At 43.7% G+C, this 27,863-nt stretch overlaps 1 protein-coding gene across 1 annotated transcript in view; it reads right to left on the reverse strand.

The window, feature by feature from the left end:
* Positions 1–27,863, reverse strand: part of LEKR1 (leucine, glutamate and lysine rich 1) — a 101,456-nt gene that overhangs the window by 57,147 nt on the left and 16,446 nt on the right. Inside the window, exons 4-5 of the mRNA XM_054983882.1 lie at positions 3,613–3,732; positions 908–1,083 (exon numbers count right to left, since the gene is read on the reverse strand). Of these exons, the coding sequence (XP_054839857.1) occupies positions 908–1,083; positions 3,613–3,732 (296 nt within the window). The remainder of the gene's footprint in view (positions 1–907; positions 1,084–3,612; positions 3,733–27,863) is intronic.

A 27,863-nucleotide genomic window follows, 5' to 3' on the forward strand; every position in this document is an offset into this window, starting at 1 on the left:
TCTACCCAGAAAAAATGAGTCAAACAGTCACATGCTGCAGTCAGCTACTTTGGATGGACAGAACTGTGTGGTGAAATTATCCCAGAAATTCCTCTTCCTTGCAGGTGCTGACAAAGGCAAACACTTTACTTATACTATCTGGCAGGCAGAGTTGCATAAATCAGGGAGCAGGGAGAGGAGATAGAAGAGGTACATTGTGCCCCATTCCCTAACGGGGAGAGCAGCTTCCTTGCTTTGCATTCCAAGATGAAGGGGAATAGGCAATGCTTTGTGAGTGGTACAATCATTGATCACTTGATCCCAGTTAAGCCGAGAGTTACCGGTGGAAATACGTTTTCCACTGACACCAACAGAAACAAATCAGGAACAGCATATAAAGAATAGATGAAAGAATCCAAGCAGGCATAAAAACGCTGATCTTAATCAAATGCTTTGTTTCATTCATGCAAACAGCACTTCTGCTTGTCCCGAATTTCTTCGAATTCCTCCCCTTCCACTGGTGGCCCTCCACAGACCCCACATTCTACTTCCAGTGGTCTCCCAATATTTAGAACATTTATTTTCAGTCAAGAAAGAATTTCACCAAGCACAGCGGGCTGCAGAAGAAAAAGGGAGGGAGGCAAGTTCCATTACGGGAATGTTCCAGCACTGGTGGTGCTTAGAATCCAACCTCCTGCAAACTGCCTTGGGTACTAACATTGGTAGAGAGGCAAACCAAAGATGCTTCAAGTAAGGAAGTAAAATACCTCCCCAGTGACGACACGGTTTACGAAAGAAATGAGGACTGTACATTCTAAGCAAGCCTACAGAAATTTTTTTATACCTCCTTAGACTCAAGGTGGCTAATGTTATTTTAATAATGACGGAGTGTAAAACACTGGAAGAATCTGTAAGCTGGTAAAGTTACCTGAAAATGCTGTCTTACTCATGTTTTTGATCTGTACAAACATCTGTCCTTTTAGAGTTTTCCAGTTATGGAGACTGCCACATATGTCCGCTTTAACACTCTTTAGCTCTCCTCTGATGAAGGGAAGAAGTGCAAAGGCTTTCTTTAGGACTGACTGATGTCGTTCCACTGTTTTTCTGTAAAAGAAAAATGGGGGAAATCATCTAATTGGTCATTGATTTTGAAATACAGTATCTTATATTCTTTTATCCCTATAAAGGGTCCAAGGCAACTTACAAATCTTTATTTTAATAAATAAAAACAATACAAGGGCAACCTTCAGATGCATCTTAGCTCATAAATCCTTGCCCAAAATTATCACCACACTGTGACAGTGGTGACACTATCAAGTTGCAGCCAACTTATGGCAACCCCATGGGGTTTTCAAGGCAAAAGATGAACAGAGGGGTTCTGCCATGGCCTGCCTCTGTTTAGCAACTCTGGCCTCCCTTGGTGGTCTCTCATCCAAATACTATGCAGGGCTGACCCTGCTTAGCAGCTGAGATCTGATGCAATCAGGCTAGCCTGGGTCATCCAAGTCAGGTCTTCATCATGCTACTGACTAAGAAAATATCTGCAATCTACCACATTCATACTTGTTCAACAAAACTCCTCTGGAAAAGAATAGTTCTGCATCACCTTCTAATAACAAAAACAGCAGGTGCTGGCCTCATTTCCTCTGGGGAACCTACCATTTTCATTAACATTGTGGACCCAGAATAACAGCCATAAGTCTCTTGCATTTGATGGGTTTTCTGAATATGAACATGTTGAATGAGTCTAAATCTTTATTTATTTGTTTGTTTTACTGTAACATATTTACCTTGCATTTCTTCATGGTTCAAGGCAGCTTACAATAATAGATTAAAACATAAAATAAAATAAAATAAAATAAAATAAAATAAAATAAAATAAAATAAAATAAAATAAAATAAAATAACAACCTCCCAACCCCCTCCATCTCCCCTTAAAAGATGCCTGTCATTTAAAGGCCATCAAAAGCCCCAGCAAACAGAGAGGCCTTGCAGTACCTCCTAAAGATCTCTAAAGTAGGAGCTCCTCTCACTGTTTCAAGGAGCCCATTACGCAGAGCAGGAGCCACAATGGAAAAGGTCCAAGCTCTGGTCAATGCCAGATGGGTCACCCTGGAAGGTGGGATTGCCAGCAGATGGCTGCTTTAAGACCATATCTGGCACACAGAGACTTATAGAACAAGACAGTCCTTCAAATATGTAGATCCCAGGTCATGAAGAGCTTAAAAGTCATAACCAGCACCTTGAATTGAGCTCAGAAACAGACTGGCAACAAACGTAGTTGTTTTAAAACAGGTAACATATGACACATAGCAGAGATGAGCAAGTTTTGTCTTATGATATACAACTTGCAAGGAAGATGGATGAAGAAATATTTAATGCTCTTCATATCTGTGGTAGGGTTTTCAACAAGGACGATCCCATTCTATTCCCCTTTTCAATCCCACCTATGTTAGGATCAAGGGAGAAGATGAGGAAGCAGCACCCTTGGATATCTGTGTGGCCCCAGTGCTGGAAGTTCCCAGAGACTGCAAAGACAATGGGAGCAAGCCTAAGCAGGTCTACTCTGAAGCAAGTCCTATTTTAATCAATGGGGCTTATTCCTGGGAGAAAGCCCCACTGAATCAAATGGGACTCATGTCTGAATATATCTCCTTAGGATTGCTCTCATCTTCATTAGGATTGCAATCTATGGACCTTGCAATTAGTGGTGGGATTCTTTCGTGGTCTTTATAGAACCTTTAGGCACTCTGGAGATTTAGAATCCTGAGGAGATTTTAAAGCAAGAACACTACACAACAAAGGATGCTATCCCAAGCGCCCGTTTTGTGTGTGTACATGGGAATGAACAAAAAGAATTCACCTGGAGGTCCCTTCCAACCCTATGATTCTATGGTTTCAATCCAGTAACACATGTAAGTGAATTTAAGTGGTCTTACCCAAACTGCAGCACTTATGGAAATCTTAAAAGTAGTCTGTTATTGGCACAAAAGAATGCTCTGTGATTCACACTGGGAAGTGAGATTAGAATCTGTGAATTCCTAGTTTAATGAAGCAACAGATTCCTAAATTTCAGGAACAAGGAAGAATTACTTCCACAAATTTTACTAACTATATACTGCATTCACTCTCTCTGTGCAACCAGTGTGGTGGAATGGCCAGAGAGTCAGATTAGGATTGGGGTTTGGGAGAACCCAGGTCTATTCCATACTCTATTATGCCAGCTCATTAGGTGACCTCTGGCCAGTGATTCTCTCCCATTCTAACCTATCTCAGAGTTTTATTGTAAGGTTAAAATGGAGAAGGTGAGAACAATCTTGTAAGTTGCTTTCAGCTCCCACTGGGGAGAAAAGCAAGGTGCAAATATAAATAATCCAAATGTGTTTGACAGACCTAAACACCTGAATGAGCTGTCCTTTCAAGCCGAAGACAGATTTAACTATTTGGAGGCACGTTCCTGCATTATAAGTCTATGACAACTTCAATGAACAGACCCATTGATAGGAATAGCATACACAAGTTTCAGTGTATCATTCACAAAGCCATGCTTTCTGTAATTTCCTCAAGTATATCTAACCACTATCAAACAGGAAAAAATTAGACATCCTGTATATTGCCTGTGAGAATTCTTACCTCAACAGTTGTGCCTGCCTAAGTGAAACTTCTTCCTCTTTTTGGAGGCATCTCAGCTGCTCGTTTAGATTTTGTATTGCAGCTTGCTTCTGTTCCAGCTCCAGGTGTATTTTTTTTATTCTATAGGAAGTGAATAAAATATAGCATTTGTATAATTTAATAAATCCATGTAGTTTACTTTGTCTTTTTCCTACAAGAATTTTATCAGTAAAGAATTTCAGCAGTAAAAAGTAGAGTAACTGTGTAGAAAATCAAACAAATGGATTCACTGAAATTTATTCCAACTGGCAAGGAAGACAACTAAAACATTTGCATAACCAAAGATTCAAATGATTTTGGTACATTTAGAAAGGTCTACATATGTGAAAAGTATGTTTATACAACAAGAAGCCTCTTTTTTGATAGCTCACAGGGTTTGTTTGTTTTTTCAGGGGGTATGCACTGGTAGAGAGTACTGGTTCCTTTGGGGCATTTGGGACTTGGGCTGAGAGAACATCATGGATAATGGCACCTTTTTTAAAAAGAGAGAAACAAGCATTGGCAGCTCGTATTCCTAAAGTAACATTACAGTAATGCCTCCTATCAATTTTGCAGGTTCCCAGGTGTGTGTCTAATGCTAAGGTAAGACTGGAGACAGAGTTGAAGCATGGTTGTGTATATCATCTATATACATATGACTGAATGGTCATTTAATCCTCAAGGTTTATTTCCATTTATACACAGAGATAATTTCCAATCTAATTGGTTTAAGTCTGTTCAAAACCATATTGCTATTATTGGGTTTGTTTCCTCACGTCCTCCTGTCCTGTGTCTATGATCAGGCAAAGAGACTAGTTAAATAGAGGACTGAGGATATAGACCACCAAACTGATATTGCTAGCTTACAAAACTAGTATGTGTGGTCAAATTTTCAAAATATTGTGAAGCCGGCAGTTTATTTAACATCCTTAGAAAAACAGGGTTGCACTGTAACTGTTGTTCATTAAGGTCTTCTGTGCAGGCATACATGGGACTGTGCATATGCAGGCCTGCCAATCGGAAGCTTTGTAGCTTTAAAAAATCACTAGAGGGCATATGATGCCTCCCAGAGTGCAGCCGCAGCTGTTTTCCCGCCAAAACAGCCTATACCCAGGAGGTGCAGTGCCCTCAACCCTCAGTTCCTCTTTTGCTGCCTCACTCCTCAGTGACCAAGAAGAGCATTCAGCGGGGAAAGAGGGAGGGTATGTGTGCCTGCACGGAAGACTTCAATGAACAACTGTTACAGTTAAGTGCAACCCTGTTTTCACTGTTGGTCTTCTTGTGCAGTCCCACATGGGAGTTTAACAAGCTTCTTACCTGCGTGGTGGAGCTTTCTCTTCACTGAAAAATTGATTGTAGTACTGCTGTGTCCTCTGCCATCTCCTTTCTATAAAGGACGTCCAAGGTGTAGTGTCTCACAAAGGTGTCTGCTGAGGACCATGTTGCCGTTTTGCGAATATCCTGTAGAGGGACGCCTTTCAGGAGTGCTGTCGATGCAGCTTGCGACCTAATAGAGTGTGCGTGCACGTCAAGCGGACAAGGTTAAGTTGGCATTCATATAACATAGCTTAATAGCCTGTACTAACTAAAGGAAGATAGTCTGTGCACTTGCTCTTTTCCCTTTTTTAGGTCCAGCATAACAAACAAAGAAGTCTATCTATCCTAAAGTCTCTTGCATGGTCCAGGTAGAATAATACCGCCCTTCTAACGTCCAGAGTGTGTAGGGCCCCTTCTGCCTCATTCGAGTAATTTGGGAAGAAAACTGGCAATGATATTTCTTGCATCACATGGAACTTTAATACTATTTTGGGTAGGAAGTCCAGATTTGGTCTAAATACAACCTTTTCCAAATGTACTTTAAGGAATGGTTGATCTATGCAGGGCCAGCACGCCCATAGAGGCCAGGTAGGCGGTGGCCTCAGGCGCAGGGTGCCGGAGGGGGTGCTGGAGGAGGGGCGGGGGCGGGAGCGCACGTCACAAAGCAGCAGCCTCCTATCCCTCCCGCCCCACGCCACCGCCACCGCCAGCACAAGCCCCCGGCCGGGCACAGCCGCCGTGGGCAGGCATCTGCAGTGGAGCAGGCAACCGAGCGGAAGAGCTCAGAGGCCGCCCGCCGCAGTGATCGGGCTGGCGGCGGCGCACACGCGATCCATGATGACATCACGTGTGATGTCGTCATGCAGGCCAGCGCGCACGTGCGCTTGTGCGCACATGGGGGGGGGTGCCCGGCCGGCTGCGCGCCGCCCCTGGATCTATGCATAGCACTGGTAGCTTGCTGACCCTCCCAGCAGAGGTCACGACTACTAGCAGTGCTACCTTCAAGGTCAGTGCCTTTAAATGACATTTGACTAGGGGCTCAAAGGGTTTTAATATCAGATTGGTCAGAACAAGTTGTAGGGACCACCGCAGCACTATTTCCCCATCGGAGGAAACATGTTCTTTAAACCCGTTAAGAATAACTTCGAGGTGTAATGTGAGAACACTGTCCTTTTGTCAACAGGTTCATGGAAGGCTGATACAGCCACCATATAGACCTTAATAGATGACAGAGAGAGGCTCGATTTTTTTAATTGCAATAGAAACTCTAGAACTGTGGCCAAAGGGCAAGTGATAGGGTTATTTCCTTTTTTGGCTGCCCAAGCAGAGAATCTCTCCCATTTGTATGCATAGGATTGCCTTGTAGACAGTCGTTTAGCATTAAGTAGAGCTTCTGCCACCCCTGTGGAGAAGCACCCTACTGCTTCAGTAACCATGCTGTCAGTTTGAGTTTGTCTATCGCATGGTGGAATACCCCCCATCATACTGTCATGTCTGATTCCATTGGCAACTGGCGGAAGATCCGGTTGGCCATTTGGTACAACCGATGAACCCATGGCTGCCTTAGCCAGAAGGTTGTCACTACTATTGCCCTCATCGCCTCTGCCTGCATCTTGCTTATCATTCTCAAGATCAGGGGTATCGGAGGGAGTGCACGAAGCAATCTGGAAAGCGTCCCCCAAGGAGCTGGGTTCCAGACCTTCCCTGAAACAGAACAGTGGTGTGAAGGGAAGCACCTGATATCGGTATGCCTTATCTGTGCAAACAAATCTCAGATATCTCTTGTGGGAAGATTGAAGAGATATGGAAATATGCATCTTTCAAGTCAATAACAGCAAACCACAAGTCATAGAATCATAGAGTTGGAAGGGGCCATACAGACCATCTAGTCCAACCCCCTGCCCAGTGCAGGACCAGCCTAAAGCAGGATCAGCCTAAAGCACCAGCCTACAGTCAGAGGGTAGTAGTGTCACTCAGTGTGGTCATCCTGAACTTTTATAACTTAATATACCTATTAAGACTCCTTAAGTCTAATATGGGCCTAAATTCCCCATCCTTCTTCTCCACTAGGAAGAATTTGGAATAGAAGCCCAACTGTCCCTCATGTGCTGGTACCTGCTGGACAGCTCCCTTGTCTATGAGAGCTTTCAATTCCTCCAGCAGCTCAATTTGAGGAATAGAATCAGTTTTACCAGGAAGATGCAAACACAGTAAGTAATCAAGTTCAATTTTATAACCAAACTGGACTATATCCAACACCCACAAATCGGAAGTGATGGCACATCAAGCTGCAAAATAAGCACGGAGCCTATTACCAAAAGGCTTTCCATCATCCTGATCTAGTCAGAACTGTTTCTAACTAAGCTGAGGTTCCTTGCCAGCATGTTGCTGCGAGCTATGCCTGGGCCTATGCAATGCCTTCTGCTTGGGGACACTCCCCTGGCCAGCCTGGTAGGGGCGATTTTGTGGATATGAAAAGCTCTGATAGAGCTGGTATCGGTATTGTCTTACTCAAGGCTCATTTCGAGGGGGAACGCACAGGAACACAGTTCCAGCAGTTCCCCAAAGAGGTCACATGTCAGGTGGCCCCACCCACCTGACTCTCGGACATTTTGGGCCTGGATTGGGGCCGAAACAGCCTGGATTGGGCCTCTGACGGGTGGTGGATCACTCTCCCAGTCATCAGCGGCCCAATCCTGACCATTTTGGGCCCCTTTTCAGCCCCTTTTTGCCATTTTGGGCCCAATTTTGGCCCTGAATGGCCAGGATTGGATCCAAAACAGCCAGAATAGGTGATGTCATGGGGTGTGGCATATGCAAATCAGTTATACTAATGACACACTTCCAGTGATGGCAAGAGGCGTGGCATATGCTAATGAATTACGCTAATGAGTTATGCTAATGAGTTCTTCCAGCTCTTTTTCTACGAAATGCCCCCTGGTCTTACTCTATAGTAATCCTTATGATCCTTGGAGCTTTTCGCGCTCCGCAAGTATGAGCCGGGCCACTTCTCCTGGACCCTTTCAGCTCACCGATACAGTCGTCTTCTGACGTTATAAGACAATACTGATCCCTGCTGAATCCCTGTGAAGTGTGTGGGAGGACTCCATATGACCTCGCGGTCTGACAGTTCTTTCACTTCTGCGATAAATAATCATCAGTCTTTTCAGAAAATAAAGTCTTGCCCTCAAAGGGTAGATCTTCCACCTTATTCCTGGTATCCACAGGCAGGGCCATAGACCTAAGCCACGCATGCCTCCACAAAACTATGGCCAATGTCAAGGCTCTGGTTGCTGCATCCACAGTGTTCCTGCCTGCATTGATCTGGTGGCGAGCCAGATGCAAGGCTTTCTCTTTAATGACCTTTGCCAAAAGGTTTTGATCTTCTGGTAGCTTTTTGTGGAAGGCAGCTGCTTCGCTCCACAGAAAAATTTGGTACATCCCCATTATGGTGGCATAATTGTCAATTTTGATGCCCAAGGCATAGATCTTTCAACCGATTGTGTCCAACTTCCTCCTCTCCTTATCTGAGGGCACAGCATGCCTCCCTTGATGTTGCTGAGACTGCGTTTCCTCAGTCACTAAAGAGGAGGAGGGAGGGTGTATAGAAAGGACAGGATTCATCCTTAGTCTCATACAGTGCCTCTGCCTTCTTTGTAGTAGGCGTGTTGGAGGCTGGTTTTTCACACAATGAGTTCATCATTTCGACAAATCCTTCTATAACCAGGAAGGTGATGCTAGAAGTGGATCCTGAATACAGGTGCTGCAGTATTTTATCTTTATGTTTAGGGTCAGTTGAAGTAATATCAATTTCCAGTGCCTTAGCCATTCGCAGGAGCTTTTCAGAATAGGAGCGGAAGTCATCAGTAGGTGAAGCTTCATCAGTCTCACCCAAGTTCGCGTCAGGGGGTCCTTGTCAGAAGGCCCACTTGGGTTGTCCTTCTTTTCATAGAGTTTTGATCCAGTTCTTGCAGCTAGAAAGCCATTGTTGACCCATGAATTGAGTGTGGCCTCCTCCCTAATTCCGAATGAGATCTTGCAGAGAAGAGAGACTCAGTACGAAAAGGTTCACCCATGTCCACTCCATAGTGCATAGGAAACTGCTGATGGTACCATGGAGAGCACCCATGTGAACAGCACCGCTCTGAGTGGCTGGAGCTAGAGTTTCTCCTGGTTGGTCCATCCCTCACAATCTCCTCTTCTTCTTCCAAGGATAAGGGTGATGGATATCTAAGTTCAGGTGATGGGGGTCCTTGGTGAGTCGAAGATCTCCACGTCAGAGGACTGTAGCTACCTTGACATCCTGGAGTTATCAGGCTCCTTGCTCAACAAGTGCCACACTCAATTCATGGGTCAACAATGGCTTTCTAGCTGCAAGAACTGGATCAAAACTCTATGAAAAGGACAGCCCAAGTGGACCTTCTGACAAGGACCCCCTGACGAGAACTTGGGTGAGACTTAGCACGCTTCTTTTTGGGAGGCTCAGTCGATGCTGGATCGGTAGATGTCAGGTCCAAGGATTGCAGTGGAGCTGGAGCTGTCAATACCGGTGGGATCAAGTCTCTCAAACCCGAGCATCAGGCCCAAGGTACTGCCAGCTCCGAACACGTTGGGGATCTCAGTTCCGAGTGTCATTTCTTTTGGCTTCGTGTGGAGTCCAACAAACTCAATGCCTCATGAGCAATGGATGGTGGTCGGCTCCCAGAGGCTGTTGGTTCTGATTGCGCTGACGGGGCTGATGGGGTTGGGATCAGATCTGACTGTCCCATGGTGGCTTCAGGGCCCGGGATTTAGGTCCCGGGCCCACCGCGGCTAGCACCTTTTCCCAAAGGATCACCTTCAATGGGCTAGCCCATTCTGCACATGCTTTTGTAGTAAAGCCCTGGCAGATCTTGGATGACTGAGTATTGTGCTCTTCACCCAAGCAGAGCAGGTAGAGCAAGTGGCCATTGGCCTTAGACAACTTTGTGTTGCATTTCAAGCAACGCTTAAATAATGCCTTTTCAGCCACAACTCACAAGCTTCTTTTCTCTTACAAAGACAACAGAAGAAGAGAAGGAAAAACGCTGACTCAAAAGCCTCCACAAACTCTACAGTTAGCCTCTCCTGCCGGCAGTGAAAGAGAAACTGAGGGTGGAGGGCGCCACACCTCCAAGGTATAGGCTGTTTGGGGAAAACAGCCATGGCTGCGCTCTGGGAGGTGTCGTGTACCCTCTAGTGACTTTTTAAAGCTACAAAACCTCCAATCAGCAGACCTGCGCATGCACAGTCCCATGTGGGACTGCACAAGAAGACCAAAAATGAATAAATGGCTTCAGAAGAGCGCTCACTCTAGCAAGATGTTTGGCCCTTCCTTCTGCAGTATTGGAAGACAGATACAATAATATCCCTTATCTGGAAAGGCTTTGTTCCTGTCCGCTAAGAGAGCTGGAAACTATAGATCATATGTTTTTCAGTGGTCCATATTATAAGGAAGCACATGATGAGATGATCACACCACTATTAGGTAAAATCTCTAGTCTCACTGAAAAAGTTAGACTTGATTATCTCCTATCCGATAAGAATGTTAAGATTACCTATCAAGTAGCCAGATATTGCTTGGTGATATACAAGTCTCGGAAATTATATGATATTGTAACTGGTTTTTAATTCTAAATTGTTTTATTTGTTTCATTGTATGTTTTATTATTGGTCAAATGACTGTAACTAAAGAAATGAATGAATATCTAATACCTCCTATCACAATGCTTGCTATGAATCTGTTTCATTATTGTACTCTGTATCCTGGGTGTTAATTTTAATCTAAAAGGGAAATTATAGTTCCACACGCAAAAGTGTTGCAGTCAAAGGTCGAATCCACATTACTCATTCTAAGTCGCATGTTCCCCGCATTCCCCACGCAATCCCGAGTGCCGGTCACATTACCTCATTAAACAGATGCATTTCATTCGCATTTCTCCCGAATATGTGGTCACAGGTTTTCAACGGGAGTTTCACGGTGGCCATGAATGGGCCAATGCGCAATTTACACGTTTTTTTTAAAAACCACCCCCCTTCCTGTCTCTCCAGCTGTTCCGAGAGTTCCTATTGGCTGATTCAACTTGCAAGTGCTCCGTAGTCTGCAAAAGACTGTTTTTGACTTCATAGCATTGGATTTATTTATTATGCTGTTTCTGAATCAAATCTGGTAGTTTGAAAAATCACTTTGGGGTGAATCCATCCTCAGAACGGACTCACGAAACTTCCTTTTTAACTGTTTTTTATTTTTTTTATTTTATATTACTGTAATATCGAAATTATGAAGTATTGAAATAATGACACTCCAAGGAAGTGAAACTTCAGTAAAATTCAGGCACTGAACTGTCCTGCATAGGAAATGCCCACGAAAGCTTCCCACATGCTTCCAAATTTCCAAAAAAGAAACGGGAGAGAGCCATCAGTGCTGTCAGTGGGGGAAAGAGAGGCATCATTATCTTCAATGATGTTTCTTTATAAGGCAAGATCGAAATAACGGAAAAGTGCGCTCAAAATTTTTTTAAAAAATTGGCAGGAAAAAAAAGTCCCGCCCAAAAAAGCGGTTTTCGAGCGGCCGTGTGACCGGAGGGACACGCGAGAAAGATGGATTGGAAGCAGGAATGTGAACGAAGAGGAAAAAATCGCGGATTGGAGGCAAATGGAAGATATCCGATAAACATGTGGGTAATGGGTGAATGTGGATTCGACCAAAGCTGTACTTTCAGCCAATGAGTGGTGTATTGTGGCTAGTGCTGCCCGCCAATGAGAGTGGTACATTACGACCAGTGCAGGGCCAATCACAACTCTCCTACATGAGGTGATCACAACCTGGTTCACCTTCGCAGAAACCACTCCTCCCATTATTTTCCACCGCTGCCATGCAGGAGGAGCAACAACAGCAGTGGTCAATTATGCATTAGGCTCCAACCATAACGCACTGCAGAGTACTGCCTAGTGTACATTTAAAATAAAACTGTAATTATCATTAAAAATGAACACTTCATTGATATTAGTGCTATTACTGATACTTCAACAAAGCCCCCATATGTCACTCATAAATAAGACATGACAATATTATAAATACATACCCCATTGAACAATGTTATAAATATCTTCTACACAGCTGCTTTGTACAGCTCTCTTCGAGGAATGTATACTATACTATGTAACGGTCGCTTTTCCATTAAGGTAAGAAGTCATGTTAACTGACTAGCACTGCATTCCTAAGAGGAATTACACTTTTCTATACACTGTTCTAAGTCTGTTGAAGTTGATGTGCTAAGATGGCACTGTAAAATGCTTAGGATGACACCGTAAAATGTTTTACTCAGCTGGCTTTTATCTGGTTAATCAATTAAATGTAAATAAATGTGCATATTATCAAAATTTCAATGACTTATTCTAATCTACCATTAACTGCTTGTAGACATTTTGTTGTGAAGCTCCTCCCCAGCTTCACTTTTTCTTTTCTTTTTTTGACAGAATTCATAGAGAAGAAGCTTTGCAACATTTGCCATTTAGGATATTGGTACTTGTACATTACAGTAAACACTGTCCCCAGAATATAACCACTTACTGGTTACATGTTCTTTTTCTGTAAACGAAAAACACCTGGGTATAAAACAGCTATGGGGAAAAATCAACTTTTTTGTAGTTGTAGTTTTAACCCTCAACTAGCAAGATTAAGACATGCTATGTCCAGTTTAAGAGGTCTACAGAAGTACGAAAAGAAATTAGTAATCAGGCAGCCATCCTGATTAAAATTGGCCCATACGAAGTCAGAATGGTAACAAGAGAAATAAAAACAGTAGAATCAATAGCAACAATAGATGTAAAGGGAACACAGCGCTAGGGTCATCTACTGAGAGCAGCACAGAGATACAGAGCTAGAACAACTCCTCCATCCACAAAGGCAATTTTTAACTGGGTACCAAGTGTTCGGGGCTATGTACCACTGATGTCTTTATGGTTCATAGCTTTATGGTTTCTCACTACCACTACCAATTATCTTTTCCCTGTGACACTCAGCTGCTAGGCACCTGAATGTTACAGCTTTCAGAACTGTTCCCTGTGCTCATTAACACATTTCAACATTCGTTGTTTACAGATAGTAAAAATATGATACGTCTTTTTTTAGTTTAAAAACTGCTAGCAATCTTGTGATAATGATTTGGATCCTCTGACTCCCTTTCACTATGCCATGTAGTATCCAAACCAATGTAAAGATCTTTTGCTCCGAGGGCTTAAGTTGGAACATACCATCTGCTGCAGTAGCTCAGTGTCAAAAATGTTTCACAAAACATGACATTGCAACGTGTGTTAAAAGCAAATATGTCAGCACATACATTGACAATCAAAGTACTAGCTTTTCTTTGAAGTGTAAACAGATCTTTCTAGCTGTCCACAGAGTCAATGCATGATACTCAGATTACAAATATGAAATGTACCTCTTCTTTGGAAATGAAACACATGTATGTATTAAAAATTTTCTGCTGATAAGGTGACCGAAAGAATCTTCACAATGTTCATATGCCTAAAGGTGTGATCTAATGCCCAGTTACCTTGAAACATCCTATGAAATTTAGAGGGATTTACTTTTAGCAAATATCCAGACAATCAGCTCCACATCCTGAAATATATATAAGCAGAGGACCTGAAAGCACTTGCAGAGGGCATCTCATCCCGCCCCCCAGTTCCCTTCCCTGGCAGTCCCATAGCCTCCCCCTGCCCCTTTCCAACTTTCTTCTGTTTCCCATCCACCAGCCAGCCTGTCTTTGTCTGCCTTTCTGTCTTCAGCTTTCCATTAATCTCTCCCCTGGCCTCTTCCTGGGAAAACTCTGGCTGAGTTGTGCGGTGCTGGCTGCTGGGCTGGGCCCATTTGGATGGTGCCGATTGCAAAGTGAGGCCCACCATGATTTGCATGGTGGCAAATCAACAAGGACCTGCAGGGGGCAGATCACTCTCCTCAGGATCTCCCTCCGCACATTATTTCCTCTCTCTCCTTCTGGCAACCCCCATATCCTCACATTTTTTTCTTTCTTGTTTCCTTCCCGCCTACCCACCCACCCACCCATCTTTTTATCTGCCCCCCCCCATCTTCACCTATACTATTTATTGTCTTCATTTACACTCTGCTTTTCTTCCCAATGGGGACCCAAAGCAGCTGAGACTGTTCTCCTTCCTTTCATTTTATCCTCAAAACAGCCCTGTGAGGTAGGTTAGGATCTGCACAATACTCCCATAACATAGTCCAACACGCGAACCACTGCTTCACATTGGCTCTCAACTTCATCACCTAGCTAACTAAAATTAAGGAACCTCAGATTGGAAAAAAAAACTAGTTGTACGTGAATGCTTGTTACATATGTGGTATTCTGGGGAAAACTCTCAATCATGTATGACCCCAGCCTCTCATGCATCCTTCAAAGCAGAAGAAAATAATGAATGAGCTGGGCTGTATCTGAATGCTACACAGTATCCTCTTAAGCAACTGATTAACATCTAAAATTTAAAAAAATCAAGCAGCCTGGAAGTGAAATCCAGTTTGTTGGGTTCACTGGGTTGGCTCCAGAACAAGGATTGTACAAGGACTGTGGGTCTCCCCAGCTTTCCCCTCCCACAGCAGTCCTTTCCAATGCTGGAAAAGGTTATTCCTCTGCATTAGAGCAATAGCCACATGTGCCAGGAGGCCTCAGCCAGAAGGGGAAAAGAGGCAAAATCATTACCTTCTTCCTCTTCAGTCAGTGGAGCTCTGCTCATGAGGCAAAAGGGAACAATTTTACCTCCTCCGAGCCTCCCAACCCACGTGGCTATTGTTCCATGAGAGAGCTCCTGTAGTCAGAAATGACTGCTTGGGGAAGGGGGAAAGCCAGGAAGATCCAAGGTTATCAGCTCCTCCCAGGAGAAAGGGCAGGATCCAAGCCACTGTTTCCTGCGGTATCCATTGGTTACAATATCCCTGTGGTGAAACAAGAAGAGAGAGGTTCTCACGATTCCTACAGGATTGAAAGTACTCCCTGGAACCTAATGTGGTAGGCAGGCTCATTAGGAAAATGGCATTTGCATGAAGCTGTCTTATACTGAGCCAGCCCACTGGCACAGCTAACTCATTATTATCTACTCTGATTGCCAGCATCTCAGGCAGGAGCATTTCTCTAGCCAAACGGCCATTTAACTGAGCATACTGGGGACTGACACATGCATGGAAAGCATGCGTTCTTTCATTGAACTATGGTCCCTCCTCTACCAAGCTTGGCAGCAAGGCATTTTCCACATACTATACTTCTATAGCAGTATAAGAGATTCACGGAAGACATTTGCAAAGGGAAAAAAGCTAGTTGGGACATACTGAGGGCAGTTACTGAAGGCAGAACTGGACATCCTACTTCAATATTTAATTAAATGTGCCAACTGTGTACAAATGAAACACATGCAAGACATCATTATACATGTTTGTCTAAAACAGAAGATGAAAAACAGCTTATACAACAATACACAAATCAGCATTTCTTCCAATCAAAGTCCTTTAGGAAAATCAATGACTGATAGATTTTGAAAACTATTAATGCTAAACAAAAAAAAACTTTTCTTGAACTAAGCTAGCTGTCCTTTATGAAGTAATGAACATTTCAGCAATGTTTGCCTACAACTTCTATGAGAAACATAATACCACGCTACCTTCCATCTCCCCAAAATACTAACAACTTGATCACATTTTCTCTGGAAAGTAATTTTTCTGTGTTGGGCAATGTATATCTCTTAGAAACAACCTGAAAGGGTAAAAGAGCTCTTTACAGTGCGGCTGAAATTTGTAGATCCAACAGTTATTCGGGTAAAGAAATGAATTCAACAAATTAATTCTAGATCAGTGTTCCTGAAATTTGTGACAGGAGTCTTTTCCTCTTCCACAAGCAAGTGCATAACTCTGAGTGAGAAAAAAATACAGGAGATGGGCAAGTCACCTGGCTGTGCCTACTCTCCTGGCTGGATTGAATATACACTTGTTCTGCTTAGAATCTTTACAGACTGCAGTCTCCATAAACACTTTTGAGGTAGCTCTGCAGATAGAAAGAGCCCACAAATAGTTTCCCATAAAGTGAGGTTGTTTGCAAAAATCGTTAGAGGATAGAAACAGAGAGCAAGGAACAAAGGCAGCCTAGATATTTACATGGTTTGTGTCTCAGGAAGCAACGGCAAATATCCTTCACTTTCATCGGAAGGCATCTTCCCAACTGTGCTGAGTACAAGAGAGACTGGCTGAACTTGAGACTGGCCGATAATGGTTTGGAACTAAAGGGTACCTCTATTCTCACAGTCAGTAAGAAGGCAACATTTGGGGAAGTTCTTTGCCTCTATGCCCTGGCTCCAGGCCTCCTGGAGGAGGGGGGGACTGTTTGGTTACTATGTGAAATATATGTGATCTACTCCCCGCTCCCCTCACCACCTATATATCTCTGGCCAGTTTCTTCATACCCTCCATGCATCTGACAAACAGAACTGTGGTTCTCAGAAGCTTATGCTACAATAAACTTGGTTAGTCTTGAAGGTGCTACTGGACTCTTTACTATTTTGCGACTACAGTCTAACAGAACTAATTCCTCTGGATATGTGAAATATGGTGCTGGACTAGGAAAACCTCTGGTTTGATCCAGCAGGGCTTATATTCTTATGGCATGCGTTTGCAATCTTATGAAGTATACCTTTTTCAAAAAAGAGAGAAGACAAGCCAAAGACTTATGAACTGGACTGAAGATAATATATATAGAATTAGACCACTAGTCCAGAAGAGCATGCCATGATCGTAATATTCCCCCCCCCCATCAGAGCCATCTACCCAGAACCATCCATATTGATGGCATCTCCTCTCGAGGTACTTTCCCAACAACCTGTGTGTGACACTTTAAACTGGAAATGCTTCTGAATAAACCATCTTGCAAGCAAAACCTATACTGTCCCACTGAGCTATCTACTACTACAAGCTATCCTTTCCTTGAGGTTGGAAACAATAGCTATAAGGCTATAGGTATAGAGCAGTCCACACACTCAGCATTTTATAGGACTAGTTCTTCCTTTTCTCACTTATGAACGTAATTCTGTGAGAAGGGGAAAACTCTGATCCATCATGAAAATACAACAGACAGAAAATCTGACCAATGCATATTGCATCCTGGGAAACCCAGAAACCTGAAGAACACATACAGCTGCTTTTTGCTCAAACTGGCAATATAACCAAATTATTACTTATAACATTTTTTTAAAGTCATACTCTGGAGCAAGAAAAGGTATTTTGTCATTATGGCAACATTTACCATGAGAAATGATGAAAACCATCCTAAACTCCATGGATCATTAACTCCTGGCACTAAAAAGAGAGAGAAACCATTAAGAACATGGCGATCTTTTCTGCATTTGTACATTTCACAGAATCTGTGAAATTGAACATCTTGCTATCACAGCCAGGGTACGTTTATGCGGAAACTAGGAGAAATTTGCACAGAGAGGTAGTAACACTGTGACATCTTGACAAGTGCTGACAGGAACAAGAAAGAAAAGAAGTGTTAAGCATTAAGTATCAGAATAAAATGGGACCATCCTATGGGCAGTATGAATGGTACGTTTATTTATTTACTTAATTTATACCCCATGTTTCTCCCCGACAGGGACTCAGTATGGCTTACATTATTCTCCATGCCTCTCTTTTATTCTCACAATAGTCCTGTGAGGCAGGTTAGGCCATGTGGTCCAAGGTCACCTGGTAAGCTTCCATGGCAGAATGGGAATTCGAACTTGGGTCTTCCTTAATATTCTAGTCCATGGCTCTCGCCACTCTGGCTCATGCACACTGTGGCAAAAAATCCTAGCTGAAGAGGTCTGAACTAACAGTGACAAAGCAGGAATGAGATTTTGAATAGCTCAATGGAAAATATTAAATCACTATGCAGTGGTAGATCCCCATTCCAGGCACTAAGTGAGATCGAAAGCAGAACTGCAGATATTGCAATGTGTTTACTTAAACTTATGGCCATGGCTGCATTTGGAATACTGTGTACAGTTACTGTTGCCCCATCTCAAAAAGGGTGTCACAGAGCCGGAAAAGTGAGGCTAAAATGATCGTTTAGTTTATGAGGAAAAAAGGACAACAGGGTGGGGGATGACATAAAACTATAAAATTATACATGGTTTTGAAAAACTCCTACAATACAAGAATTTGTATAATACTCCTACAATACAAGAATTTGGGGCACACCAATGAAACAGACTGATTTAGGACAAACAGTGTATGTACTTACACTATATGTGTAATTAATTTATGGAATTTGCTGCTGTAAGTAAGGTGTGTCAATGGCCAGTAGCTTAGATGGCTTTCAAGGGAGATCAAACAAATTAACAGAGGATAAGTCTATCCGCTGTCAACCACAATGGTTATAATGAACCTCCAGGATCAGAAGCAGTATGCCTCTTCATGTTACACTAGGTATGGCCTACCCCAGTTTTGTCAAACTACACATGCACGCTAGGGATTCCACATTTACACTTAATTCTCAGGCCTGTTAGAGCAGTGGTAATGATCACACTGGTACCAAGGCAACCTGAAATGGCCCTGCAAAGCCACTGTTTTCCCCACTGTGAAAGTTTACATGTACTGATGAGCTACACAAAAGTTTGCCCAATGGGGCAAGCAGCAACTCCTTGGGTCAGGAAACCAGCACAGGAAGGGAAGGGCCCACACACTGGGCTGTCAATATGAATCAGGCCCCCACACGCCTGAGAATTAAGTTTCAAACTTCACTGAGAGCGCGAAATATAGAACTCCCAGGCCCCATAAGGTCTGACAGGACCCGGGGTGGACAAGGAACCAATATAAAACAGGGTTAACATACCTGTAACTTGTGTTCATCGAGTTCTTCTGTGCTGACACACAACCCTCCCTCCTACCCCGCTGTGAACTCCAATGCACAATACTGTGATGGCTGTAACGGATATTGGTGTTTTTAAGGTGTTATGGCTGAAGTGTGTTGGTCAAGCGGCGGCAAAGGAGAACTGAGGGAAGGGGCCGTTGGTCGCTGTAGGATCACGTGACCGTTTGGGCGGGAAGACGGTCGCTGAGGCGCGCGACAAACGGCCCCTTCGGAGCCTTGGAAGCTCTAGAAAATTCTCCGGCGGCTGGCCTGCGCCTGCGCAGTCCCCCATGTGTGGAGGCACAGAAGAACGAAGATGAATATGTAGTTAGGCCTTAGTTGCAGAAAGAGGCAGCAACAGAGAACAGCTTGAAGCCCCCTCTGGAGGGCTTCTTAGAGGCAGCTGATTGGCCTCTGTGAGAGACAAGATGTTAGACAAACAGATCTCTGGTCCAGTTCAGCACAGCTCTTCTCATGTTCTATTCACACATTACTATTTGCATGCATCAAGCAAGTAACAGTCCGTCTACTGAAGGGACATGAAACATGCCAAAGGAAAGCTTGCCCTTTGCCACTGGAAATTTTTTTTCTTTGAATAAAAACGCCGTGTCATGAACTGCTTCTGAAACACTAATTGGTTTCAAAAATTGACTCCACGCAACATGTAGGGAAAGGAGGGCGCACAAAACTAAGATGGACAGTTCTACACGTTGTAAGTCGGAAAACGGATGGACATTTCTAAAGGAAATATCTGCACATCCTACTCAGCAGGGACGTATCTTCTAATGCATTCTCCAAAAGCTTGGTTGCAGTTAATGACATCACAAGAGAATCTTGGGCTTCTGGCTTTCATCTGTCCAAGGCAATAATACCACTTTATTTTTCCATGCCTTGCAGTAAGGTGAAATGATCATTGTCACATAATATCAACAAGCACAAGGAAGTGACCCACACAGCTCAAACTCTATGACAGTTGAATCCAGAGAAAGTGAGTTTGTGTACAGAAACAAATGCAGGCTACAACAGGTCTTTTCTTTTTTTTTAAGGATGCAAACAGCAAGATGGTTATCTCACTATCACTACAATAACAGCAAGGCTATCCATAACATGTAGTTGGATGATCATTCTACTAGTGCTGGATCATGTCTTCCAGGTACATCACACTAGGGATAAAATGTGTTTGGAACACCTCTGGGAACATCTGTGTACCTGGGAATTTAACTCAACAAGAAACAGCTTGAGAGTAAAGGGGCAGTAGGGAAGCAAGACACAACCTCCCATCCAATAGCAAGATTCTGTACCACAGCAGCAAGAACAGTGGAATGGACTAGCTGGGCTTCCTGACATTTGCTGCGACCAAGAAAACAATGATGCTAAAGCAATCAGATTTGGAGCTGAAATATTCTTCTGTCTGTGATCCTGACCTGCAGCCCATTCTTCTGGGAGGATACCTGCACATCATCTCCAAATAAAAAGGGTTAGGCTATTCGTCTTCTATGAACACTCATCAATTCTGTTCTGGGTGGCATCCACTTGGAGGCTTTTCTCAGCCTTGGCTTCAAAACTGCAGAAGGCTGGGGTTTGTTACGAATTTGAGAGGGTTGAGGAGAAGCATCTGTACCACCTCATCCTCCATCGTCCACAGGCTTGCTCTGTTCTTGGTATGTTCACACCAAACCAAATCTGAACAAGATCTTTCTAGAAAGAATGTGTTCTAAGTGTATTCACAAGTGATCTGAACAAGAAAGTGTACGTTTTTGAAGATCCTGCCCACACTGGCATTTTCTGTCTATCAGCTCCTCATGTCTGCCCTTCCACACCACTGGAGGGCTTTTTTAAAAAAAATCAGTGATTGCTATTGTGCTATAGTAGAACAATATTATAATGATACATTGCCATGATCTACTAGTTCTTCTAAAATAATAGTTTTTTAAAGTAAGTATCTAGCCGTTTTTGTTGTGGAGATAAAGATTGGAAAGATGCTTCCAACATATTCAAGGACTTTGCTACACTGACTACATACTACACTAGCCACCGGGGTTAGAAATGATCTTGCCCATGTTGAAGACATAACTCATGGATAGAACCACTGATTTCTTCAACAAGTAATTCTACAGATACTACTTTTAAACATTCATACAGATTTCTGCAGATATTAAATATATACAGGCTTCAGAGAGGGGGAAAATACTTAAAATACATTTTGGATGTCTAGGTACTTTATAACAAGTGCTATTTAACCAGGATTATTGTTCCTCGGGACTCATTTGAGAATATGAGAAAATGCAGAAAAGAAATCCTGCTGAGAACAGCCGACTCAGAAACACACAGAATGGGCTGGATCCAACCTTTTCACTAACTGAGGAAAAGTCACAGTGAGGGGGGTTGTGCCAACTCTTCCTTTCCAGTGCAGCTCTCTTCAGGAACAGTGTGGAATATGGCACAGAGAGCTGCAGTAAGAAACGAAGACTGGCAGAAATCATACACTCACCCACACACATAATACACTTGAATGTGACAGAACACAGAATGTGAGAGAGATGTCGGGGGATTTTCCTTTATTGCTGAAGCCCTCTGAATCTCTTCTCATGCTGTTCCTGAGAATTCCCTCACTTCAGAAGCCACACTGAGGGAGGGTTGTACATAGGGTTGTCAACTTCCAGGTGAAACCTGGAGATTACAACTGATCTTCAGGCTACACAGATCAGTTTCTTTGGAGAAAATGGCTTCTTTGGAGGGTGGCATTATACTCTGCTGAGGTCCCTCCTTTCCCTAAGCTCCCACTCCAATCTCTGGGAATTTCTCAGTTCACAGTTGGCATTCCTAGGTGTACTAGAGGACTGCACTCGGAAGATGGTGGCAGCCAAGAATCCCTTCTGCAAACTCTCTCTGTTCAAGGAAGAGCAGGATCCAAGCCATATGCTGTAAGCTTTAAAATCTTCCTTTCAACATTCAAGCCATCTTTTGCTAGTTACTTTCTGAATATTAATAGTGCAATCTTAACCGCGGCTGTACCCTTGTACATCCATTCAAGTCAATGGGCTTATACCGGTTCAACCTCTTAGGATGGCACAGTAAATCATTATATTTTTTAGCAATTATTCATAAAATGATGGGAGTGCGATTTGCCCATATGCTGAACCAACTTATTAGGTTATCCAATGGTGTGTTCTACTCTTGAGGCAGCCCCAACTCACAGGCATAGGATTCCCTCCTTATGGAAGGGCAGGCAAGCCTACTGACAGAAACCTCTCAGTGTTTCAGATAAAGCATGGCTAACTTTATTCAAAGTGAAACACTGAGGAGGAAAATGTTGAACTATTTTCCATATTTCCAGCATCAGCTCCTGTTCTAACTTTGAATACCAGAGTCAAGTTTCGGGTTACATATTAAAATGGCATACATGCGCCTACAGGAAATGATAATATCACAAAACAACAATGTGCAAATAACATGTGTCCTAGAAGAGCAACTGTGTTGAGTCAGTTGCAGCTACAACATCAGTCTTATGGCATGTTAAAACTAATAGATGTATTGAGGCACAAACTTTCATGGACTGTGACATCAGAACCACAACAAACAGTAACAAACAGTAAAGCTTCAGGCTTCCATCAAAGTGACCAATATCTCACGGAAGCTGATGCCACAATATGACTCTTATTTTCATGAGAAAGAAACCTTAGCAGGGCTGCTTTCTGCTAGCTAGCAGTTAGCTATGTAGCATATACAGAGGCATATTAAACCTGGGGCTGCAGTGGAAAATTCTGCAATGCTAGCTTCATTAGAACAGTCCGATTATACATTGTTTTTCCAGAAACATATCTTTGCTCAATGCATGATTTAAGAAAACTGAGATTCTTCACAAGAACTTCTCCAAGCACAGCTAAAATAATCTTTCTTCAGCAGATACTATTCCTGTTTTTTTTTAAAAAAAAAACCTGATTGATAACAGACAATACACTCTGTCTAGAGTGCTTGAATCAAATCTCACCGGCAGCATTTGAGTCACTCTAAAAGTCCATCCAAGTAAAGAGGCTGTTGATGGCAAGCATTATATGAATGTGTGACAAAGGGATGGAAATTCAGATCTGCAGTCCACAAAGATAACACACCTGGTCAGAGACGGTAGTCTCATACTTCTGAAGGTGGTAATAGATCCATTCAAAAGTATTTAATTGCAAACATCACCCAATAAGACTAACAAGGCTACAATATGTACTAATGTGGAGAAAGACTCAGGACAAATCCAACAAGGCACAAGCTAGAACTCATTTTAAAGCCTACTCTGTGGCAATGATGGCAGCAAGGAGACAATATTTCTCCGCCACCATTGCATCTTCCAGGTTGTCAGGGGCTTATTGGGGTTCCAGCTTACAGAAGGAAGTGGATTGCTCTGCAACCTGCTGCAATCATTTTTCTAAGCACTTTGCAGATAAAATCTCTTGGATCCATTCAGACTTGGACTCCACATTAGCAATTACAGGATCAGATGGTCCCAGGGTGCCAATTTGTGCAGTTGTGTGAGATACCTTTTATACTGGGGATGTGGACAGGATTCTTGGAAATTTGAGACCTACCACTTGCTTGTAAGACCCTCGCCTCCAGGCTGCTTAAATCTGCCGAGGAGGGGCGGGGGAGCTGGTAGACTAGGTTCAGGAGAAAGGTGTGGTAGACTAGGTTCAGGAGAGGGTGTGGTCACTCCTGCTTTGAGCAGGCAGTGGTGTGCCCATTCCTAAAGAAACCAACTCTGGTCCAAGGACAGTTAAATAACTACTGCCCAGTCTCAAATGTACCATTCCTAAGCCAGGTGGTGGCTGGCCAACTTTAGGGATTCCTGAGTGAAACAGATTGTTTGAATCTGTTCCAGTTTAGTGTCAGGCCTGATTATGGGGCTGAAATGGCCCTGGTCACGCTGGTGGATGACATGCACCAGAAGATGAACAAGTGGAGTGCAACCCTGTTAATTCTCCTGGACTCCCTTGGGGGCTATTGATACCATCAATCATGGTATCTTTATGCAGGGCTTTTTTTCTGGGGAAAGAGGTGGGGGAACTCTCACCCAGGGCAACTCCTGGGAGGAGGTGGTGTGTCTCTCAGTACATGCGTATGCTTGCTCCCAGGACTGCACGATGACGTCACTTCCGGAAAGTGACATCATCACACAGGCTGTGGCCACCCCAGGAGCACTCCTATGACCCAACAGGGGGGTCTGATTTGGCCAGGATCAGGCTAAATTCAGCCCAGAATGGGCCTGAATTGGCCTGGAACGGACTGCTCTGCCACAGGGGAGCACTCCCTGGCCTGGCAGTGGTCAGATCCAAGCCATTTGGGGCCAAAATGGGCCCAAAATGGCCCGGATCAGCCTGGAACAGGCTGCTGCCACATGGGAGAGCACTCCCACACCCATAAGCAGCCCGAACCTGGCAGTTTAAGGTCTGATCTAGGTCATTTTGGGCCCAAATTGGGCAGCAGCCCAATCCTGGCCATTTAGGGACTAATTCTGGCCGTTTCGGGCCTGATTCTGGCCATATTGGGCCTGAATTGCAAACAAAATGGCTGAAAGGGGCCCCAAATGGCCAGAATCAGGCTGCTGCCAGGCAGGGGACTGTTCCCCCACCTGAAAGAGACCCGATCCTGGCCGTTACAGGCCCAATCCTGGCCATTTGGGGCCAGATCCTGGCCATTTGAGGCCAGAATTGGGCCCAAAAGGGCCGAAAGAGGCCCAAAATGACCAGGATCAGGCCGATACCAAGCAGGGGAATCTTCCCCCAATGGGCAGGGGCCCGATCCTGACCATTTTGAGCCCAATCCTCACCATTTCAGGACCGATCCTGGCTGTTTGGGGCCTGATCCTGGCCATTTTGGGCCCAAATTTGGCCCAAAATGGCCGAAAGAGGTCCAAAATGGCCAGGATTGGGCTGCTGCTGGGTGGGACACTGTTCCCCCAGTTGGCAGGAGCTGGATCCTGGCAATTCTGGCCCAGATCGGGGCTGAAACAGCCTGGAATGGGCCACGGCCCGGCACTGGCCCGGTCCTAGCCATTTCAGGCCCAGTTTGGGCTGTTTGGGACCCAATCCTGGTCATTTGGGGCCCAAAATGGGCCCCAAATAGCTGAAATAGCCCGGATTGGGACTGAAATGGTCTTGAACGGGCCGCTTCCAGATGGGGAAACTCTCCCACACGTGGCAACGGCCTGATCTGGGCCATTTTGGGCCCAATCCGGGCCCAAACAAGATCAAAATGGCCAAAAGAGGCCATTTTAAAAATACCCATGTAACACCAGTCATGTGGGTATTTTAAAGAGCTGCCAGAACACTGTTCTGGTGTGTTCCAGCTCAAAAAAAGCCCTGTGACTTTATGCACCACCTTTGGGAACTGGAATTCAGCTGTGTGGTGGTTCGAGTCCATCCTTGAAAGTAGGTTTCAGAGAGTGGTTCTCAGGGACTGCAGCTCTGCTCCTCTGCATTTGGTCTACAAAGTTCTATCTTTCCCCCCATGCTTTTCAACATCTATGTAAAAGTGCTGAGAGAAGTCATCTGGATATTTGGGCTGAGATGCCACCAATATACAGATGATACTCAGATTTACTTCATGCTTCCAGCAGATCCCAGGGTGGCTGTGGAAATTCTGAACAGTTGCCTGGAGGCAGTTTTAGAATGGATAAGTGCTAACAAACTGAAACTTAATTTCAACAAAATGGAGGTGCTACTGTTGGGAGTGAAGGTCTGACCTAGGAACTGGAATATGTCCTGTTCTAGATGGGGTTGTACTCCCTCTAAAAGAACCGCTTCATATCTTGGGGGTGTCCTGGATCCAGGCAGCACTGGTGGTCAGGGGTACCTTTCACCAGCTTCAGCTCATGAGCCAGCTATGGCCCTTCGGGAGCGGGGGGGAGATCTTGCCACTATGATACATGCCCTTGTAACATCTAGATTAGTTTGCTGCAATGTACTCTATGCAGAGCTGCCTTTGAAGGCTGTTTTTAAATCTGAGTTGGTACAGCATGCTGCAGCCAGAAGTGTGTTGTAGGGAATGTATCATTCTAGTCCTATCTACACTGGCTCCCAATTTGTTGCCCAGTTCAATTCAAGGTTCTAGTATTGACCTTTAAAACCCTATATGGCTTGGGGTCATCATACCTTAAGGTCCACCTTCTCCCATATGAACCTACCCATCACTTCTTCAGACACTGCTTCAGGTGCCTCTGCCATCTGAAGCTAGACATGTGAGAACCTGAGAAAGGGACTTCTTGGTTGTGGTGCCAAAACTTTGGAATTCCCTCCCCAGGGAGATTAATCTGTCTACTTCTACTGTTATCTTCCGCCAGCATAGGCCTAGGAACTGTTATTGGCTTCCTCCCTGGTTTTTGATGTTATGCCTGTTTATATATACTTTACTTTAAAGGTTTTCAAAGTTGAAATGTTTTAATGTTTGATGTTTGCCATGTTGGGTGGAAAAGGGACTCAGAAATATTTAAAATAAGATAAATAAGTAACCTAGCAAAGCGAGCCAACATTGGGGGTTCTCAAATAAGGGAGTCCTCTAGTGATCAGTAAGTTTCCCTACCCAAGCAGACTTCAGATGGTACTTACATCAACAACCTTTGTGTTCTGCCTCCGTAAAACTGAAGGAAAAGGCCATTGCTCCATTATCTGGGAACACCTGGACTCTGAATGCTGTGTATACAAGAGACCAGATCAATAATGCTTTATCTTGTGTACACAAGGCACTTCCTCAAACGGCCAGCCAGAGCCTCAACCCTTTTCTTTGTAACCTTTTCCCCTTTGAGCTTTTATGAGCTGCTGTTCCTGCCGGGGCTGCTGAACAGCACAATCTCTTGCACTTTTGCCAGATCTTACCCTCCTTTCCTCAAATGGAGCTTTTTGTTACTAGCATTCTCTGCATTAGGAGGACAAGAGCCATTAGAGGCCAGAACTGCAAGGAAAAAGAACCAGCAACTTGTAACAGGACAACTTTGAGGACAAGGCCAGCGAATGGGTGGTCACAGATAGGCAACTGTGAACCTGCAGGAATTCATTCATCATAATACCATCCTACTTTACAGGGCTGTCTTAAGGATTACTGACATAATGTAACGGAAGTGCTCTGAATCCTCTAAAACACTGTATCATTGATAAGATTTTGGTCATTATCAGTATTATCATTGCTGCTGTTCATACTATACTTCAGACACCAGCAAACTTTTATAATCCCAAGAGCTAAACTATGTCAAAATTCAGAGCAAGAGATCAGCCAGTCTAAGAAAGCCCATTTGTATAACTGAAACACAACCTTGCTGACAATTGGCACACTGATTAATAATCCATAAATTTTCAGCAGCCGAAACTCCAGTTGTTACAGGTCCTTTATTGGGAAGTGACACATACAAGATCTTGCAATAAATAATGAATATACACAAGGAACACCCTGTGCAATTGTTTTAATGATCTAGCATAAAGCTGCACATGGATTATTGGCAACTGTTGACCTCTATCATTTCCCTTTCAATAAAGCATCTAAGAAGCCCTTTCATGCTACTAAAAAAAAACCCTTTGCCTGCCACTCCCTTCACATACTGGTTATTCTAGCATCTCACTTAACCTTCCAATATATCTTAACTTAAATATTTATTTTTCTTTTTTAAAGAGAAGTATTTGGTTCCTTACTGAGCCACATTTGGCTCTATAGTCACAGGCTACAGATCCTGCCACACCTTGTCTGTGGCCACAGAGAGAAAACTTCAGTGTCCAGTCCTGGGAATAATCTGCATTCAGATCTCATTATTATGCATATCTCTGCTGCAAACCAGGTTATGTTATCTGAATCAGGAATTGTATTGAAAAACTTCTGTCACCACCAGACATACGATAAACAATTAGTGATTAAAGTTGACAAATGAAGGGAAGAATTTATGCCCTAGAGATGAGGGAAAGGAGTCATTTTATCCCAATTTGCAAACAGTCATTTTATTGTTATTATTTATTAATTATTTAATAGTAGTAG

This window comes from Eublepharis macularius, chromosome 6 (assembly GCF_028583425.1).
Source record: "Eublepharis macularius isolate TG4126 chromosome 6, MPM_Emac_v1.0, whole genome shotgun sequence".
Classification (NCBI taxonomy): Eukaryota; Metazoa; Chordata; class Lepidosauria; order Squamata; family Eublepharidae; genus Eublepharis; species Eublepharis macularius.